Raw genomic sequence first — 21,989 nt, 5'->3', positions numbered from 1 at the left:
TTTCATTATACAGTTCTCACAATTATAGACGTGGACACAGTCTCAAATACATTATTCTCGTGTGCACGAATCTGTATCATGGGATAACAAGTCAAAATATAATGTAGTATGTTATATGTAAAAACGCACTGTGAAATTGCCAGCAGTACGGCGCATTCAAAAAACATTCTGATGATGACGTCAGGAGAATTGGGTCATCAATATGTATGCGGAATATTATAATCTACTTTTAAAACATCTTTCTAACCAGGTGTACTTCGAACGGTTTCAAAAGCTTTTCATGGACCAACTCGCCCGATCCACGGCAACGTGTCAATTTAAGCATTGACTTCAATGGAACCCTTCCTTAAGAAGGTTAGCATAAAAGACACGGAGACGCAATGACGAAGATGAGCAACCTAACATCCTTAGATATAAAACATTGTCCTCACCTAGCTTCCAAGTCCAGTATTATGTAATTACATGACAATAATTTTCAAAAGAAAACGTCAAAAGACTCGCTGAAATGGTAACTCGAATGACAATAATCGAATTCAGCCAGGGAGATAACTTGATTTATGCCCGTTCTTGGATGAATCTTTTGTGCACTAAATATAGGCACGCGGCCGTGGGGCAGCAATCCGTAAGACGTAATAGACAGGCAGCTTTGCTGCGTCTTAAGGAGGCTGTGGTATATTAAGCTCCGAGGTTATCACCAAAAGGAGGAGAAAACAGACAACAAAACGGACTATTTGTTCCCTCTCCGTTTTTGAACCAAAGGTGGCTTGCGAATTGCCTTGAAAATACCTCGTTCCCGTTGTCCTTGACAACCTTAAAAATTAAAGGAACACGTTGCATTGGATCGGTCGGGTTGGTCTTTGAAATACGTTTGTAACCGTTCGTTATAAAATGCATACGATAAGAAATCTATTTTAAAAAGTAGAACAATGATCCACACAATTATCGCTCGAATTTGCGTGGTTTTCCTTTTACCTCGTCGACTAACACGGTCGGCCATTTTTATGGTAGTCATTTCCCATAAATGGCCGAACGTGTTAGTTCGCAAAGTAAAAGGAAAACCACGCAATTTCGAAGCAAATTTGTGTGGATAAGTGTATTCTACTTAAATCTTTCTAACCATATGCATTTTATAACAAACGGTTACACACGATTTTTATAGACCAACTCGACCGATCCAAGGCGACGTGTTCATTTAAACAGGAACCAACTAAACAAATTGAGGAAAACGCAATAGGAATACCCGAAAAAGGAGAAGAAAGTAGAAAACAAATCTAAAGTGAGAAGTAAATCTTGAAGCTAATCTTGGTACTTTTTTTCCCTCTCCGGTTTTTAACAGAAAGGAGGCTTGCGAATTGTATCGCTTCCGTTGTCCTTCACTATGGATTGGTTATAGCTTTCACTGTAAAAATATAACTTTATACAAAGAAAAAAACAAGCGATATTACAATATTATTGTGTCTCTGTGCGGGGGGGGGGGGGGGGTGCGCATTTAAACAACAGGATTACCTGACATAGCTTCTTCTTTTAAAGCCAGTGCTGAAGAGAATAGCTTTTCACAACTGAAATGTCAGTAAAATTCTGCTAAATTTAGGTAGTAATTTAATCAGTAGTGTGCGAAAAGGCTTTGACCATTGGCATTTTGCAAAACAAAGACATTGTAATGGCCTTACACGTCGACACAGGCAGAGTCTTTTACGAAGGCTAAAAGACAACACATGTAAACAGGGTTACTGGTGTAGCATGAAGTAGTCCTTTGTAAACAGGACAAAGGAGAGACAGAAAGTGGTTTGTGTGACAAGTAGGAAATAATTGGTATCAACGTTTCGACAAACTAAACTTACTATTTTTGACAGTCTGGGGTGTATCTACCCAATCTAACCACCTGTCTTTCTTTAACTTCTACCTCACAGAAGAAAACAAAATGGTGTGTCACTCTTCTTGTTTTCAAACCAGATCCCCCATGTTGCGTTCCTATTCATTCTTTATCACCTTGCTTTTTTTCTGTGTGCTCTCTGACTATCTCTCTCTCCCTCTCTCTTTCTGTGTTCGTGTATTTCCACTTCACTCTGTGTGTTATACACCAAGTGCTTTAATCGGCTTTAACCCTATATATTAAAGAGCCACCAGGATCAAAGTCAAGGTCGACAACCTACATCCATGTCACACAGGGGAGCAACAAATAGAGTTTTTATCCCTCGTAAAAAGCCACATCACCGGACTCCATCTCGACCCCCCCCCCCAATGATCGGGTCCCTCATCATACTAAACCAAAGTACTTCAGTCGCTAGCCAAAATGTCATTACTTAGTCACCTGTTAACTTTTGTTGTCATTAAGCTATGCGAGGGTCGAAACGTCGGGCCACAAATACTTGTTACAGACAGATCGGTACCTATATTTGACTTGAAGTATACGTAAACGTAAACGCAGATTATGCTCTTTGTCATTGCGTTTAGATTAAACATTGTCATCTAAACTTTCGCTAAGTATCCAATACTTCAATGTTATATATGACAATCTCATATTATAGCCATTGACATTATTTTTCATTAACTGTGTAGCCTAAACGCAACCCACTTCAACAGGAACACTAAACACTATCTGGAGTGCACTGTAAATACTGCACTACATATCCATGCAATACAGGGTGCGTTCGACTAGCTTTCCTGTGTCGACCCCGGTCTGCCCCCGATACGTTCGAATAGCTTTGACGTCATTACAGGGGCTCACCTGCTTGTGGTGTGGGTTACTTGGGGGCTGGCCACAGGTGCATGACTGCTCGCCCGAGTGGGCACCGCGGGGTCGACACAGGGAAGCTGACCGAACGCACCAACAAAAAGGCAGGTAGACACTGTTGAGAAGTCGCCTTCAAAAAATTCAACTCAATTTTCTTAACATCCAGGAGGAAATGACCAACAACCCTTTGTCTTTGTCTTCTACTTTTCCCCACTGTTATCCTCCTCTTCTTATAGCCTGCCTCGTGTAACCATAACTAATTATTATCCTTTCTCCATCGATATTGTCCTTTGTGTTTCTTTCTTCTTGTGGTTATACCAGCCCCTAACCTCCGACACCCCCATATTTTGTCTCCATATTCAAAGTTTGTTATGTGTGCTTTTTGACTGTCCTCTCACTCCATTCATGTATTTCCACTTCACTGCTTATGTTACACCAGTATAGATGTTCCTGTATGCTGTTTTGTCATTAGCCTTCGAGAAAGACTCTACAAGGGTTGAAACGTCAGGCCATTCACTTTTTTTTTGCAAAGTGGGAACACGTTACAACAATCTTGACAATTGAATAAATCATTATGAGTTTTCCCCCTGTGTTGGGGGCAGGGTCAGTCAAAATATTTATCTTTCTGTAAAATGATCACCCGAGATTCCCCAAGCGACATCTCTGACCCTGTATAACGGATGCTGACCGGTACTCGTCTGTTTTTAATTAACATGACTCACTTTAATACTTGACCGAGGGAAGACATGTTGCTGATGTGAACAACCGAGTTGAGTACTCACAAGTACGGCTCTCTACTCTGTTGATGTTCTACAGGCCTCCCGGATGAAATTAAATTTTCATTTTACAATAAACCTCGCCGAATCGCAAGCAGGTACAAGCACCGCGCTACTAATCAGAGGACATCGGTAAACACGAAGCAGAAAACCCTTCAACATTGAAGGGAGTGTATATATATTTGCTTTTGGAACCGTTAGATTGTTTTAATCAAAGGCACTGTCGTCGATTACACAAAACTCTTTGTAACTTAAAGGGTCTATGGAATTTTTGTAGGACAAAAAACACAATGTCCACCGATTTACACTAAACTTACACAGTTTGAAGATAATGATAGTAAAAAGCTTCCCTGAAATATTACATGTACATGCTGAGGTGCTATAGTTTTTGGGAAATGAGTAAAACAATGTCATGAAAATAAATTATTTACAAACGTATTTTCATTACATTTTTTTACTCATTTCTCAAAAACTACAGCACCTCGGTTAAGTAATATTTAAAGGGAAGCTTTCCACTATCATTATCTTCAAACCCTGTAAGTTTAATGTAAATCTGTGAAGCAAGATTATTTATTTCTCATCAAAATAATATGAAATTTCAGACAGCAATATTTCAAGGGATGTTTTCAACTATCATTATCATTAGACCGTGTAAGTTTTATGTAAATCTGTGATCTTTGGGATTTTCGTTTCTTACCAATACGTAACGTTCCTTTATTGAGCAAGGTCGGGGGGGGGGGGACACCACATTTTTGTTGATGACAGTTTTGACTGCTTTCATTTACTGAACGGCATCTGCTTGTTGTTATTCGTATTATTGTCCACAAAATTATATACATAATACGAAATAATACATATGAATCAAATAAATAAACATTACTACTTACATTATCGAAGGTAAAGTTCAGCATTGGTCTTTTCAGTTCAAAGGAATTGGTGATGTTTTTGCCCACGATATCCGGTATTATTGCTTGTAGGCTCCTCCCTGTTTAATGAGATATCAATAAAATAAACATAAGTAAGTATTAATCGTAGAACCTCACTAAGTACATTAAACTATACGAAGCGAACTTTCGATTCAGGACGGCAAGGCATACATGGCAAAAAATACCGCTCCCAATTGTCCACGGCACAATGGGGAACTTTTGGGACGCTTGGTGGCAGCAGACTTACCAGGTAATTCCACTGTTCTCGGTAATCAGCGCATGCTCATAACTACGTAAATGAATTAACCTGGGCCCAATTTCATAGAGCTGCTAAGCACGAAAATTTGCTTAGCATGAAATTTTTTCCTGATAAAAACAGGATTACCAACCAAATTTACATTTGTTGAATTTTCCTTGTTACTGTATTCAGCTGTTGTTTGCTTATCCTGAAAATCACATGGAAATTTGGTTGTCCTCCTGTTTTTATCAAGGCAAAAATTGTCATGTTAAGCAAATTTGTGTGCTTAGCAGCTCTATGGAATTGGGCCCTGGTAAGTACATGTATGCTGCCACCTAGCGTTCTAAAGACTCTAATTTTGAACAAAACCAACTGCCGATCAGTGATTGAACAAAATGTAGTGGTCAAACAAATAATATGTGCGTGACTGACACATTGGTTTCTTTAAAAAAGAGAACATTCTCGTCTGAGGTTTTAATGTTATTTAATGTTTATATGAGAGATCGCCCAACATCACAAGGCCACGGGCGCCCACTACAAGATCAACTGTCACAAGAGGGCATGCTGCCGCCTACTCATTGGGCTTGAACCAGGGTATCAACCCGTAAGTGGTGCGTTCGTTTAGCTTCCCTGGGTCGACCCCGGTCTGCCCTGGTACGTTCGAATAGCTTTGACGGGGCTCACCCCCAGTGCCCTGCTTGTAAATTAACATTGGCTAAGGAGGAGGATTCAAAAGAGGGCGCTACCAGAAGAAGGTTGCCGTATGGGGGGGGGGGAGGGACACCGAATCTCCGGGGGGGGGGGGGCACACAGAATCTCCTGCCACACCGACACTACACTCTGTTGTGCGACGAAACACGGGTATAAGGAACCAGCAACGTTCACTATCATTCATTGTCTATTTATAGCGGCCTAGCTTTGGTTGAACCATGAATCTTTAAAAGCACAGGTTCATGAGACTTGAAGAGTGGTACACAAGTCAAGTGGCTATTCCGATATGGTTCAGTTTAAGCCAATCATCCGTCTCTCTACGAGTTAAATTACCGTGGCGCTCGTAATTGATTCTAAACCGTACGAGCGATTACGTGTTCACGTTACTTGATTAGAAACCGACCTCACTCAACAACAACACGGTGGACTGTGAATTGTTTTGGGCCCCCACGGGAAAGTACTGAGTATTCACTGCGTGTAAAGAAACGTCACTGAATTATTTTTGCTAACAAAACAGTTGCTGGCAGAGTAAGCACCTTATTTAATCCACCATAATATTAACTGACAAGCCGGTCGAAGGTCATTAAAAGGCACTGGAAATATCGGTAGTTACTCTAAATAATTGTTGGCACAGCGAGCAATTGAGAGCTGTTGATAGTGAATAATCAACTGAGAGGATAAAAAGCTTCAGCTGAAGCCTTTTTTTCTGCATCTTAAAGATGGTATGTCATTAAAAAATAGATTTTTTTTAAGTGAATGGTATTTCAAAGAGTATCACCCGCTCTAACGAAAAACAAGTTCAGCTTTTAATGTTGAGCACTTTCTTTCACTGCTACTAATAATTGGCGGACTTTTTCGAGAAATGGCTCAGATGAAAGCTTGTAACTTTTTCGACTCCCATCAAAATACCTTTTGAATTTTAAATCAAAATTTCAGAATTGTGCAACAAGGGTGATTTTTCTTTCATATTTTCTCTTGCGATTTCGATGAGCACAGATTTGTCATTTAACACATTATATTGGGATACACAAAATGAGAACACTGGTCTTTGACAATAACCAAATGATTCCAGTGCCTTTTTGGATCGTTTCGTATAATTCTCCAATCCCACTTTAAGCCTATGATTGATGTTAAGACGCCGTCCTTGCCCCAAAACATAAAAACAAGACATTGGATAAAAGGTCATTTAAGCAAACGAGCAGTAAAACTTCACTAAGTGCTGACACGTTGTTGTTATTAGAAATACTTCAATTTTGGAATTCATCGTCTAGAGACAAAAAAAGGTTAGTTAATGAGAAGTACATCTCAACAAAAATAAAAAATTAATAAATACATACAAAATGGTCAAGTGATTGACACTTTTAGCGACACTCCACAAGACGTTTCTCAGTCCGAAACCGCCCTAGGGTCCGGTAGGGTAAAGTGGTCAGGGTCACTTCTGTCAATTTCTTTTTGTATTTATAATTCTGCTATTTTTTTCTTCAAATTCTTGATGTCACACTAAAAGGTTGTATAGAGTGATATCATCAACTATTACCCGCAGGCCGTACGTACGCCAACAACCCAAAATATCCGAATTGGAGTGCTGATTTTTTTTTTTTTTTTTACTACTCAATTATTGTGATCTGTATATAACCTGCCATTGTGAAGCATTTTAAAGGCACTGGACATGTTTGGTAGTAATTGTGAAAGGCCAGTGTTCCCACTTATGGTGTACAAACTTGCTTAAAAATACGCTATGGAAAGGTTTGCGGAAACACCTTAATGATTATCTCTAACTGAGTTGGGGTGGTTCGGAAAAGAACCGTTGGTTTCAACTCGACGTTTTGATCATCTCGCAACTTCGACGACCAATCGAGTTCAAATTTTGACAGATTGTTTATGTTATGCATATGTTGGGATACACCAAGTGAGAATACTGGTCTTCGACAGTTACCAAAAGGTGTACAGCCTCTGAAGGAGTAGATCTCAAAACTCAAACCTGTGCAAATTTGAACTCAATTGGTAGTCGAAGTTACAAGACAATAATTGAAGGGAAAAAAACCCCATGTCACACGAAGGTGTGTGCTGCTTGATTTCGAGACCTCAGCTCAGGTCTCGAACAGTTCAAATATTTTAGTGAGAAACTACTTCCTTCTCAAAAACTAAGTTTCTGCAGAGGGAGCCGTTTTTCATTATGTTTTGTACTATCAACAGCTCTCCATTGCTCGTTACCAAATAAGTTTTTATGCTAACAATCATTTTGAGCAATTACAACGATGTATTGTGCCTTTAAATAGTTATTATCATAAAACCTTTCTTGGTACCGAGTAATGTGGAGAGGTTGATAGTATATTAAAACCATGATAAAACTATCTCCCTCTGAAGTAAATGTAGTTTTCGAGACGGAATTAATTTTCCACGAATTTGATTTCGATACCTCAGATTTAGAATTTGAGGTCACGAAATCAAGCATCAGTAAGCACACCACTTCGTGTGACAAGGGTGTTTTTCTTCCAATATCATATCGCACCTTCGGCGACCAATTGAGCTCAAGTTTTCACAGGTTTGTTTTTTACGCATATGTTGAGATACACCAACTGTGAAGACTAGTCTCTGACAATTACCAATAGTATCAACTGTCTTTAAAGACAGTGGACACTATTGGTAGTTGTCAAAGACCAGTCTTCTCACTTGGTGTATCCCAACATATACATAAAACAACAAACCTGTGAACATTTGAGCTCAATTGGTCGTCGAAGTTGCGAGATAATAATGAAAGAAAAAAAGAACCTTGTCACACGAAGTTGTGTGCTTTCAGATGCAAGTTGATTTCGAGACCTCATCTAATTCTGAGGTCTCGAAATCAAAATCAGAATTTAATTCGTGGAAAATTACTTCTTTCTCGAAAACTACGTTACTTCAGAGGGAGCCGTTTCTCACAGTGTTTTATACTATCAACCTCTCCCCATTACTCGTGACCAAGTAAGGTTTTATGCTAATAAATATTTTGAGTGTTTACCAATAGTGTCCACTGCCTTTAAAGCGCCTCGGGCGTCACTGAGTGACAGATATGCGCCCTGTTTAAGAAGTCACTATTTTAAAGCAACCGGACGGTAACAAAATCCAAAAGGTAAACGCTTCCGATGACATCTGTCAACGCGGATTCCACCTGTGGGTATGCCTTACCTGTGTTCGGCCCAAAACAAACTTATCTTAAGAACTCCAAAGGCATCAACACTACAGATAATTTTAGAATCGGTGTATAAGGTCAATACTACGAGTACTTCTTCTCCACTGACTCCAATCTGACGGGGGGGTTGAAGCGTTTTTTAAATTCCCAAGGGTTCTGCTCTTAGCGTTCACCCATTAGGGTGGTTCAAATTTCAAAGTGGAAGTGAGTGAGGCCGAATTAAATAAAAAAACATGTTGAGCACCACTCCTTTTTGAACAAGTAAGGATTTTGTTTTCCTTGTATTTCCCTTTTTTTTTTATTGGCTCTCTGGCTAAACGGCTGGGCCTTTTTTCAATTTGTTGTTCTTTTTTCTGAATCGTTCAAATACATGCTTTTTTTCCGTAAACGATTTTTCTTTTTTAAATGCAGGCAGCCTCTCACAAGGAAGTTGGCGGTGCGTTAAACACATTTTTATTCTGATTTGGCCTTATACTTGACTTTTAGGTCAGAGGGCTCAATAATACAAAGTTCCCCTCAGTCAATGACATAGTGTCGCTCGATATGTAAACCGGACACTCAAATCTGCCGAATGAAAATCCTTATCTGTCAGTTCGATTACAATGAAAGGTGTTCGGCCTTCTTTAACTATAAACCTCCGAGCAGCCACGGTGAACAAAAATCACACATGCTGGACACACTGGGCGCGATCGGAAGACAGATAAAAACGGCTAAATAACTGTGTTATTATATCATGGTACGTAAAGACTAATCTGCCATCCGAACTAGTTGTCAACCTCTTTAGTTTATACCCACCAATAAATCAATACAGTATTTTTAAGAGAGTGGTGTTTAAGGATAATTACGAAAATCAAGACAAAAACGAAAAAAAAAAAATGATCCCCTCCCGTGCCACTCAGCTGCGCTATTTGGTCTCGTCCTTACGCGACTTCCCCCCCCCCAAAAAAAAAAAAAAAAAAAAAAAAAGTAATAAAAAAAAATAATAATAAATAAATAAATAAAAGAATAAGAAAATAAAAAAGAAGCTTGACGACTAATGAAGCTGAAATTTCTACAGGTAAGTTACATACATCTTTATGCAGAGTGAGTAGTGATTCAAGTTTTGGCCAAAAACTGTAAATACAAAGGATTTAAAAATCCTCTTGAGGAAATGGTTTCGGTCTATAAGTTGAAAAGCTGTGTGGGTATTGAGGATCAAAATGAGTTTTGAAGTGTTCAAAAACACTTTATTCAAAAAGAAGCACATTCTAAATTCGAAAGAGTTGAATCCAACACTTGAAATAGCTAGAGTGACAACACTTTGAAAGTGTTGGATCCAGCGTTTTGATCCAACATTTCTCAAAAAATACCTTGGAATTGTTGGATAACGTTTTTAAATGTTTAGGTGGCACTTAACTTGTTGACTGAATTACTTTAAAATGCCGGATTTATTACATAATAAATGCTGGATTTAACACGTTCAAAGTGTTTTCACTCCCCGAACTCTTGCAAGTGTTGGACTCAACTCTTTAGTTTTTAGAGTGCAGTAACGAGCGAGATCGAGAAGACTAGAACTCCAACATTAGAATCATTGAATACAGCTAGGAACGTGACCATTCATCAAATTGCTGCCAATTATTTTTAATTGGATATCAGGATAGATAGCCACGGAAAAGTGATAAGCGAGAGCCGGGCTGTGTTCATTTGCGGGGGGCTGCGGCAATTACCAGACGGTAGCCTCCCTCGCGATGAAACTGTTTCAGAGAGATTGATTTTCCCCCTCGTTTGCACAATTCCTTCTGAGCTATTTATCAAGTTATACTTAACTTATCTAGCGTTTCTGTGTAATCAATTCCTTATTACGCTTTGAAGAGTTTTGATACACTTGGTAGATAAAGTCTTTTGCCAGCTTTATTGGTCGTCAGGTTTTAGAGAAAAACAAAAACAAAATCACAGAGCAGTGTTCTCAAGAGAGTCGCGTGAATACGTTGTATCTTTCTAAACTAATTATCGTCTCAAAATAAATACAAATATGTTCTAAACACCGTTCTATTACATACAAAAAAAAACCCACAGGAACTCAGCGGTTTCATTATATTATTAGCAAGTAAAACGGTTCGAATCCCACCAGAGTAATGTGCCTGTATTTGTTGCTTTTTTTCCCCAAAGGAACTCAGGAAAGTGAAATTACAGTGCTAATCCCATAGATCTCACTTGGTGTTTTCAAACATGTTTTATTAATTTTGTGTAAACGTCTGCAGCCGTGGACCTCCTATTTTCCCTCTTTATAGTTATTACGAACTTGGTACCGTGGTCAAGTGGTTAGACTGCATGCCTTGACATCACAAGGTTGTGGGTTTGAGTCCCCCAGCTAGCCGCTGATTTCAAAATGACTAGAATAAATAGCGTCGTCTAGTTAATGACACACAATTTATTGATTTGTCTTATTCATAATCATAGACGTTAAAGCCATTATACACTTTCGGTACAGAAATAAAAATAAAAGTTCACAGATTTACAAATAATTTAAAGGGTTTACAGAAGGTAATGGTGAAAGACTTATCTTGAAATATTATTCCATGAAATGCTTTACTTTTTGAGAAAACATTAAAACAATATCAATTCTCGATAGCGAGAATTACGGATTTATTCTAAACAAATGTCATGAAACGGCGAAACGTGGGGAAACAAAGGTGGGTGTTCCCGATATTTTCTCCCGACTCTGCCAGCTTGGCGTTTGTAACCCTTCAAACAAACAAACAAACAATTTTTTGGTGCAATAGCTCCCATTGGTTTTGTACACGTTTTCCAACTTACTGTGGATCTTTCCCGAACTGTTGACCCTAATGTCATCTTTTGGTTCCCAGTTTTAATGCATACCGTCTCTCACAAATACACAGAGATGGATTGATGAATGCATCGGCTTTACAACTCGGGTTATGTTACATAATAACTCGTACTCCATCAATTATCTTCACCTGCTAAACTGACGCAGTTGTCAAAAATGGTTTATCACCAGTCAGTATTGTCTTACAAAATTAAAAGGAAAATGTAAAGGAAAATTAAAAGATCAAATCACAGTCATGCAGAGAGAAAACTAAGACTCACTGGGACCTCTATTTATCCAAAACATTGATTTACTACGAGCAATCTCGTGTTTTTTAATTTTCATACTTCCAGTAAATCTTCCTTTGGTGACAACGAAAATTAAACCTAAATTACTACTGTCAATTTTGAGAAATGCGAGACTGTAATTCTGATTTATCGAAATGATCATGGCGTCTTCAGGTCACTAACTTCAAGAAACAAGTTTTGTACTGTTCGTATCGTTAAGTTTTCGATGTTGGAGGTACAAAGAGTTGGACCTTAATTAATACTATACTGTCAACTTGGAGAAATGCTAGACTATTATTTGTGATTTATAGAAATGATTGAAGCGTCACTTCGTTCCGGTTCTCGGGTCACTATCTTCAAGAAACCAGTCTCGTACAGGACGTTTCGATTAGTTTACGAAGTTCTTGGTTCAATCAGTTGGATTGTATTTCATTAGTATACTGTTAAACTTTCAGAAATGCTAGGCTACATTTCTGATTTATCGAAATGATCGAATCGTCATTTCGTGCATGTCCTCGGGTCACTAACTTCAAGAACCAGTCTTGGCTAGGCGTTTCGATTAGTTTACGATGTTCGTGGTTCAAACAGCTCGACCGTATTTCATGACTATACTGTCAAATTTTTAGAAATGCTAGACTGCATTTCTGATTTATAGAAATTATTAAAGCGTCATGTTGTTCTTGTCTTCGAGAAAATTAAGCCCACTGTACTGTACATTTTTCGAAATGCGAAAACGGTATTTCTGATTTATCGATTTGGATCATAGCTTCACGTCGTTCCGATGTTTGGGTCAGTAACTTCTAATTCTTGCATTCAGCGTTTTGATCTGTTTACGAAAATTAAACCCAAATTACTATTCGGTATTTTTATTTCTGATTTATTGAAGTGATCCGCATTTTGTCTTAAGTCAATACGCCTTTCTTAATATTAGCATGAGGTACGTCACATTGCTAATCCAAAAAGAGGCGATGGATTGGCGCAGCCACTGCAAGTGATGGGGGACTTGCGCCCATAGCCTCATTTTGGGTAAGAATTATGACGTAATGCATAAATATTAAGAGAGGCGTATAACTTCTAGGAACCAAGACAGTGTTCCATTCGGCGTTCCATTCATTTTTTTTAAATGCGAAACTGTATTTCTGATTTATCGATATGATCATAGCGTCATGTCGTTCCATTTGGCGGGTTTTTAGGGCAGTAACTTCTATAAACATGTGTTGCATTCGACGTTTCTATTACCTTGCAGTGTTTGTCTTCATTAGAAAACTAAATCTGATTTCACATTGTCCGGGTACCCTTGGTGGGGTTGAGAGACATTTGAAACGATAGGGGGCGTCCTACTCGACGGTCCTTAGACCTTTTTGTAAGTACCCATTGCGCAAGCGCTAACCATTGAATGGGGTGCAAGCTGGTCTAGCTAAGTGATCAAGTTTGAGCGCTAGCTAGACCAGCATGCACCTCAACTTAAACGCAAACAGCACGCGAACCGAGTATGGGTTGCACTACAGTAACGGAGAAAACCTCATTCGCGGAGCCTCGTTCAAAAGGGAAATATTGTGCTATTCACTTTAAACCGGGGGCCGATATCACAAAGTGATTAGATTGGTAAATCTGTAAATCAATCGCGTTGCAAGATAAATCTACGTGAAAAGAAGAAGCAGGGACATACGAGAAACAGCCTAATATCTGTTCGGTTAAATTTATAGGCACTGTACAATAGTGGCAGTATGCGAAAGTAATTGTCAGGATAAAAAACTTACAGCGGATAGATGTTGATAGTATAAAACAATGTGAGAAGCGGCTCCCTCTGAAGTAACGTAGTTTTGAGAATAATTTCTCTCTCAAATAATTATTAAAATACATCGGGCCTGAAGCTTTTATTATGCATCTGGAAAGCAAACAACGTTGCTACAAGGGTGTTTTTTTCTAATATTATTCTCTGACAACTTCGATGACCAATTGAGTCCACATGTTCACACATTTGTTATTGTATGCTTATGTTGAGATACACCTACCTCCATGGATACACCAAGTGAGAATACTGGTCTTTGACAATTACCAAACGTGTCTAGTCCCTTTAATATTGTCTTGGTAGACATATCTACCCGGGATATACCACAGTCCATCATACCAAAGAGCAATGTGTCCCAAATAAACCCTACGCGAGTTATCACAACTCACCAGGTGCACGGCCTTAATCCCCGGGGGGCCATGACCTGAATCACCGGGAGGCCTGACCCGTCATCGATTGCCCTTCACCCGCACTATATCATCCTCCCGGATGACTGAACGAAGTCGGAAACTGTAGAAATTGTTTTAAGAAATAGCTGCAGTCGCTTCTCCAATTTACCTTAAGCCCAATTTCAACAGCTGCCTGAGCAGATACAAATGCTAAACAACTGTCTGTTAAAGGAACACGTTGCCTTGAATCGGTCGAGTTGATCTTTGAAAACCGTTTGTAACCGTTTGTTATAAAATGCATATGATTAGAAAGATATTTTAAAAGTAGAATATAATGATCCACACAAGTATCTCTCGACATTGCGTGGTTTCCCTTTTACCTCGTCGACAAACACAGTCGGCCATTTATGGGAGTCAAAATTTTGACTCCCATAAATGGCCGACCGTGTTAGTTCGCAAAGTAAAAGGAAAACCACGCAAATGTGTGTGAATCATTGTATTCTACTTTTAAAACATATTTCTAACCATATGCATTTTATAACAAACGGTTACAAACGCTTTTCAAAGACCAACTCGACCGATCCAAGGCAACGTGTCCCTTTAAAGGCAGTGGACACTATTGGTAACTACTCAAAATAATAATTAGCATGAAACCTTCTTGGTAATGAGTAATGGGGAAAGGTTGATAGTATAACACATTGTGAGAAACGGCTCCCTCTAAAGTAACGTAGTTTTCGAGAGAGAAGTAATTTTCCACGAATTTGATTTCGAGACCTCAGATTGAGAACTTGAGGAATCGAAATCAAGCATCTAAAAGCACACAATTTCGTGTGACAAGGGTGTTTTGTCTTTCATTTTATCTCGCAACTTTGATGACCAATTGAGCTCAAATTTCCACAGGTTTGTTATTTTATGCATATGTTGGGATACACCAAGTGGGAAGACTAGTTTTTGACATAAACCACTAGTGTCCAGTGTTTTCAAGCAGACACATGCAGGACACTAGTCGAAAACGGGACACGTGAAAAGATAGCTGGCTGGTAAACCGTGTTCCGATGAGCAAAGTTTTGTCGTGCAAAGCTCTATGAAATTTAGGCCCTGGACTCTGCGTTTTCGTTTCCGGCACTTTCCGACAAAAATGAGCCTTAGTCAACCACTGGATTAATCTCGGATGACTACTCTTCAAAAATGAAATGAAATTTAAGCAAATAAACACCTGCGTCCAAGGCCTTGACTTATTCATAGTTATTGACTTTTGAAGCGCCTATAAAGGGAACGACTGTTTTGTGTACCGTTGTTGGTTTAACCCTGTCACGAAAAGGGGCAGAACTCGTTTCAACGCCTACTTTAGCCCGCTTAAATAAAACAAAATTAATGAACCCGAACTAAAGATGTTTACTCAAAAAAACACGAATATCCGAAGTCAGCGGTATTTACGGTCGGGCTTGTCATAATATCAACACAATAAAATTAATTATTTATTTTGGTTTTAAAGACACTGGACACTATTGGTAATTGTCAAAGACCAGTCTTCTCACTTGCTGTATCTCAACATATGCATAAAATATCAAACCTGTGAAAATTTGAGCTCAATTGGTCGTCGAAGTTGCAAGAAAAAAAATGAAAGAAAAAACAGTCCTGTCACACGAAGTTGTGTACTTTTAGATGGTTGATTTCGAGACCTCAAATTCTTTATAATCTGAGGTCTCGCAATCAAATTCGTGGAAAATTACTTCTTTCTGGAAAACTATGTCACTTCAGAGGGAGCCGTTTCTCGCAATGTTTTATACTACCAACCTCTTCCCATTACTCGTCACCCAGTAAGGTTTTATGCTAATAATTATTTTGAGTAAATACCAAAAGTGTCCACTGCCTTTAACCATATAAACCGATGTATAATATGTGTAACCGATGCAAAACTAAAAAAGATTAAACCGTTGCAGTAACCGCTGCTAAAACATGGGATTCCAAATGCCTCTAACTAGCAGGCAATCTCTGTGGTCTATTTGGTACCACACTGATCTAGAATTGCAAAGGTCGTGGGTTCGAATCCCACCGAGTAATAAGCCTAGGATTTCTTTTCAACAGTACTTGGGAAGTATTGAGTATACATTGCTTAACACACATCGTTGAATATGGGTAAAAACCATAATCGACTGCCTCTATAACTACTAGGCAATTTTGAGGTCTCGAAATCAAGCATCTGAAAGCACACAACGTCGTGTGACAAGGGTGTTGTTTCTTTTTATTATTATCTCGCAACGTCGACGACCGATTGAGCTCAAATTTTCACAGATTTTTAATTTTAATATGCATATGTTGAGATACACCAACTGTGAAGACTAGTCTTTGACAATTACCAATAGTGTCTAAAGTCTTTAAAGACAGTGTGTGCAAAGTTTCAGATGGTCTGAAGTATTCTATTGTTTGGATGGATGGGAAATTACATCTTTCTCAAAAACTACGATCTTTCGGAGGGAGCCGTTTATCACGTTACTCTATCAAAAACTCTACGGTGCTAGTGACCAAGTAAACTATCATGCTCATAATTATTTTTAATACATTTACCAATAGTGTCCAGTACATGTAAGCGATCTTGGGTGACCATCCCCATCCGAGAAATAACACCAAACAGCCGTATGGGTTACTGTATAATACACTCCACTTCAAAAGACTCGCATTAAACCGTTACGTTCAGTGTCAATAATTCGATTGATGTTCAAGCGCACTTCCAATGGCATTCTTTTCTCCTTTGAAAAGCCTTAAAGGCAGTGGACACTATTGGTAACTACCCAAAATAATTATTAGCATAAAACCTATGTAACTAATAATAGGGATAGGTTGATAGCATAAAACATTGTGAGAAACGCCTTCCTCTGAAGTGATGCATTTTTCGAGAAAGAAGTAATATTCCACGAATTTGATTTCGAGACCTCAGATTTAGAATTTGAGGACTCGAAATCAAGCATCTAAAAGCACAAACCTTCGTGTTAGGAGAGTGTTTTTTGTTCATTCATTATTATCTCGCAACTTCGATGACCAAATGAGCTGAACTTTTCACAGGTTTGTTATTTTATGCATAAGTTGAGATACACAAAGTGAAAAGACTGGTCTTTGACAACTACCAATAGTATCCAGTGTCTTTAAGTAACAGACAACGATATTAAGAAATATGGGCACTCAAGAAGTAATGATAGATTTTTCGGGGGGTTGATTTGAGTTGTTGAATGTAATAAACGCGGACCCGACACAGGATTCCCCGTAGGGAGTTGAAGTCATAAAAAACACTGGGCAAATTAAAAGCCCTTGAAAAAAAAAAAGTGAAGATGATAACCATGATTAAGAGTCTGGTCATATCGGGGATGTCATCTTAACGCGTCTTGCTCGATTAGTGCGGCCCTCCTCGACATTCCGTCTCGCCTCTAAATGTTAAAGATGCTATCTAAGCAGCTGTGTAACTATAGGGTGATGAGTAAATGGGCGAGCTAAGTGTAGATTCGTGTCTATAGAACGTACGAGCAGAAGGGGAGCACACGTTAGAGTATACTAGTCTCTGACTTAGTGGACACTATTGGTAATTACTCAAAACAATTGTTAGCATACAGACTTACTTGGTAACGAGCAATGGAGAGTTGTTGATAGTACACAATATTGTGAGAAACAGCTCCCCCAGTTAGGGGTAATTTCTCATTCACATAATATAACCACAAGACTTCAGCTGCAACATTTTATTATGCATCCGATTTTAAGCACACAACGTGATGCAACAAGGGTGTTTTTGTATCATTCATTTCTTGCAAATTCGACGACTAATTGAGTTCAATTTTGTGTACAGGTTTGTTTATTGTATGCATATGTTGAGATACACCAAGTGGGAAGATTGGTCTTTGACAATTACCAATAGTGTCCAGTGCATTTAAAGGCAGTGGACACTACTGGTAATTACTCAAAATAATTATTAGCATGAAACCTTTCTTGGTGACGAGTAATGGGGAGAGGTTGATGGTATAAAACTTTGTGAGAAACGGCTCCCTCTGAAGTGCCATAGTTTTCGAGAAAGAAGTAATTTTCCACGAATTTGATTTCGAGACCTCAGATTTAGAACTTGGGGTCTCGAAATCAACTATCTAAAGAACACAACTTCATGTGACAAGGGTGTTTTTTTCTCATTATTATCTTGCAAGTTCGATGACCGATTGAGCTCAACTTTTCAAAGGTTAGTTATTTTATGCATATGTTGAGATACACCAACTGTGAAAGCTAGTCTTTGACAATTACCAATAGTGTTCACTGCCTTTAAACGCCGGTGTTTGTAGTTTACATCATAGTTGCCTGATACATAAATAATATACCTACCAAAGTATCTCTATAACACGCAATCCAAAGTCCAAATACCCATTCTCCCCCAAAACTCCGTAATGTTTCCTTTTACCCAAAACAAAATGTATTCACTTTATTAATTGAAAATGTACACGGTTTGGGAAGTTGTTGCTCGAACAAGGCATTTGTATCATAAAATAATGCCCTTTGCAAATTTACCTTTCGTTTTGGATTTTCTTATACAGTAAGCAATCAACCCATTTCATACAATTAGTTGTGTTTCTTTTTCTTGTCTTTGAAGACTTTAGATTTGGAAACCTTCAGGAAATAACCTCAATTGAAACTTGTAAGGCTGTGGGAGCCTCACAACTTACATCGACGCTGGGTGGTTCAAATATTTATTTTTCTCATCCCAAATATAATATGCTGCGTATTTGCCCAAAAGATTAATAAGGAAGTGACTGCCTTACAAGTCCAGCTATTGACATTGGTGATGCGAGCCCCTGTTTTCTAATAGGTCATTACAGTCGGCTCCAATTAAAGAGCGTTATAACATCATAAAGACACTGCGCAGCCGTCGATTTCACAAAGAGTTAGGACTCGTCTTATCTCGAGTTAGGACGAGTAACTTGTCCTAACTTAGGATTTATCTTAAGGTCTGCATGCTACAGTGCAGGGTTGGCACTCGTCCTAAGTCCTAAGATTAGTCTTAAGTTAGGAAGAGTTTTGTGAAATCAACGGCAGTACTTTCCCGAGTTCTGTGAACACATAAATATATTACTCGGGTGGGATTCGTACCCTTGACCATTGCATTGATGGAGCTTTGTCTTTACCAACTAGACAACCGAGATTGCATATTAGCTAAAGGCATTTCGAATCATTTGTCTTAGCAAGCATTTAATATATTTTTTTAAACATTATATGAAATCGTTGCGTTCATGCCTAATTACTCAAGTTTAAAAAGCTGGAGTATTAGGGAAGATTGCATAGCATTTAACACGCGCTAGTCACACAGGTATCGGCGCCGACGTAAGGGTTTGTTGGAAATAATGTATTTCAATAAAATAGATTCTTGTCAACCTGAATTATAGAAAGATGTGAATAATAGAAAGAGGTACTCACCAACATTTTTTACCGTCATATTCTTGTCGAACACTAAGTGAAAGGGGAAGAGATCAAAGAAGATATTTGCTTGCACAACCGCTTCGTCTCCCATAGTTGAGACATTCTTGCTCCTTGACTCAAACTCCTTATTGTCAAATTCCAGTTTGAATACAACATAAGTCGTGTCCCCCCTCGTCTCCTCGGACACCACGTCCACGTTCACATCCAGATTATAAAATTGCTTCCCAACCTGTCTGAGTTGACCTTTGACATACCGTAAATAACCCGTCCTCCTCGAGCGATAGTGAAGCGTCAAACCGGTCGCGCTCTCATCCGTGCAAAAGAAACTTGGAGGTTTCATCTTTGGATAACTGAAGCGAAGATACTCGTGAAGGTTATCTAGACCGTTCAAAAAGTCTCGCATGCTACGACCGAGCACGCGTAGCATACGATCGTAGCCATATTTACCGAGGAACTTCACAAACTCGATCCCAGTCGCCTCCATGAACTCCTGGGCTGTGCATCCCGAGTATTCGCTCACAGCCTGACTTAGCCTGGCTATGATGCGCTCGCTGTACATTCTATGCGAGACGTAAGCATACTCGTGGATACGAGACTTCTCCCTGATGATCAGCCATGCGTCCTCCCCATACCTATCTTTAATAAACTCTATTGTGTTCTCAATCAGAAGCCCGTACATGATGAGTTTCAAAACTTAGAAACCTCAAAGAGTGGAAAACCGCTTTGTCGCGGTAAAACTCTCTTACAAAACAACTAAGAATTTCACTTGTACAAGTACAAAATGATGTGCAATCAGCGGTGCTGAACAATAATTCACGCTACATCAGCTCTTTAACTGTACGTTCAACATCGTCATCGTCGTCTCCCAATCATAACTTAGTTTCCTTTACAAAAATTAATAATTGTACTTCCGCAAATGTTATTGAAGCCTGAGATAATGTTTCTTGACGTCCGCTGTTAAACTGCCGGCTGTATAGGACTCTTGCACATGTTTGTAGCGACCATCAAGTTTTTCAATAGCTCATTTCCTGTTTAAGGCTAACGCTTTATAAAGCACGTAGACACGTTCAAATCCACATAGCAGGCAAGAAAGCGTAGCTAGAGGCAAACAACGGTGAGAAGATAGTATATTACTGTAGTTCGGTATCTGAGATTCACTGTCTGTGGTTGCACCAATAAGGAACTACAACCTGCGTAGTTAAGTCTCCACGTTGTGTTGTAAGACTCGCTGCTGCATCAATACGGAACTACGACCTGTGTAGCTATGTCCCCACGCTGTGTGTTAAGATTCACTGTCTTATGGTTGCACCAACAAGGAACCCTGACACGACATGTGTGAGGTATCTGCAATTAACATGTAGGTACGATTCACTGGCTTATGCACCAATAAGGAACACCGACATGTATAGTAGGTGTCTATGCTGTGCTCAAAATGATCTGCTTCTGGCTGCACCAATGAGGAACACCGACAAACCTCCTTGACTATTATCGGTTATGTGTCACAACTCGACTGCGCATAGTGCCTGGAATCAGATGTCATATCCCTACGGAGTTTAACCAAGGGGGGTTTGTAAGATCAATTCGTTCTCAGAGATGCTCGGTTGTTCTGGGGAGGAGTTACGGGATGATAAGACAACAAACGGCCTGGAGGGTGGAGCGTTTCTTCAGTCATCTGAGATTGCCTACTCTGTATATGAATTGACGACGGTAGGGACGTTTCGATTTGATGCGCCTAGAGAAGAAAAGAAGAAGAAGACAATTGTAATTTAAGAAGGAAATGTTTACGGATTTGCACGAGAGCTTACAAGGTATAATACAGATGCAACGTTGTGTTTAGGGAACATCACTTTTTTTTTTTGGTGGGCTCTAAAGGATTTGGGTACTTTTTCAAAATGTCCATAGATTTACATTAAACTTACAGGGTTTGAAGATAATGCTAGTGGAAAGCTTCCCTTCAAATCTTACTTACTGAGGTGCTGTAGTTTTTGAGAAATGAGTAAGACAATGTCATGAAAATCCGTTTGTAAATGATTAAAATAATATTTTCATGACATTGTTTTACTCATTTCTCAAAAACTACAGCACCTCAGCACGTAGTATTTTCAGGGAAGCTTTCTACCATCATTATCTTCAAACTGTGTAAGTTTAGTGTAAATCTGTGTTATGGACGTTGTGTTTTTTTGTCCTACAAAAGATACATTAACCCTTTAAGTGGTGAATTTAAACATTTTAATTGTTTTAGTACGTACAAATGAGTGAATGACAATGGAATTGGGTAGGAAAAACTATAATAAATCAGGATCCCTGGTAAAGACTTTCTATTTTAGCTGGGAGGAATGGATTCAATCCCTGTTTTCGAAATGTCTCCAAATGGAATTTGAAACAAATATTTTGCAGCCAGCCTGTCATGAGATCAATATGAGCCAGTGTTCCAGCGAGCCACTCATCCATGCCCCACTGGGAGCGGAAACTGGGGCACTCATTCCGGACGCTGACCACGGTAAACAGGGTCACGATGGCGTGTTTACACTGACCAACTGCACTATTTAGTCTCAGCATGCTTGCTACAGGTAGCTCACGTTTTTTGTATTTAGTCTTATGGACTCGAAATGAATGTCTTTTAAAAAATATACGTATACCTTCCCCCTTTAAACCACAATTTGACATAAATGCCAAGGTACACTGTACCACTGTTTTACCCATTAACTGTCAA

The 21,989-nt window shown here is 39.0% G+C and overlaps 1 protein-coding gene across 7 annotated transcripts in view; it reads right to left on the bottom strand.

The window, feature by feature from the left end:
* The window catches only part of LOC117305091 (soluble guanylate cyclase 88E-like), an 81,935-nt gene that overhangs the window by 34,130 nt on the left and 25,816 nt on the right, over window positions 1–21,989 (bottom strand). For 6 of the 7 annotated variants that reach the window (XM_033789826.1, XM_033789829.1, XM_033789828.1 and 3 more), the window contains exons 2-3: window positions 19,274–21,008; window positions 4,398–4,495 (exon numbers count right to left, since the gene is read on the bottom strand). In XM_033789826.1, coding sequence (XP_033645717.1) covers window positions 4,398–4,495; window positions 19,274–19,955 — 780 coding nt within the window. In that variant the 5' untranslated portion in view covers window positions 19,956–21,008. Of the gene's footprint in view, window positions 1–4,397; window positions 4,496–19,273; window positions 21,080–21,989 lie in introns of those variants that run through there. The other variant, XM_033789827.1, reaches the window with a different exon arrangement.

This window comes from Asterias rubens, chromosome 22 (assembly GCF_902459465.1).
Source record: "Asterias rubens chromosome 22, eAstRub1.3, whole genome shotgun sequence".
Classification (NCBI taxonomy): Eukaryota; Metazoa; Echinodermata; class Asteroidea; order Forcipulatida; family Asteriidae; genus Asterias; species Asterias rubens.
The sequence above is the reverse complement of the archived record's forward strand: the minus strand, read 5'-3'. Positions and strand labels throughout refer to the sequence as shown.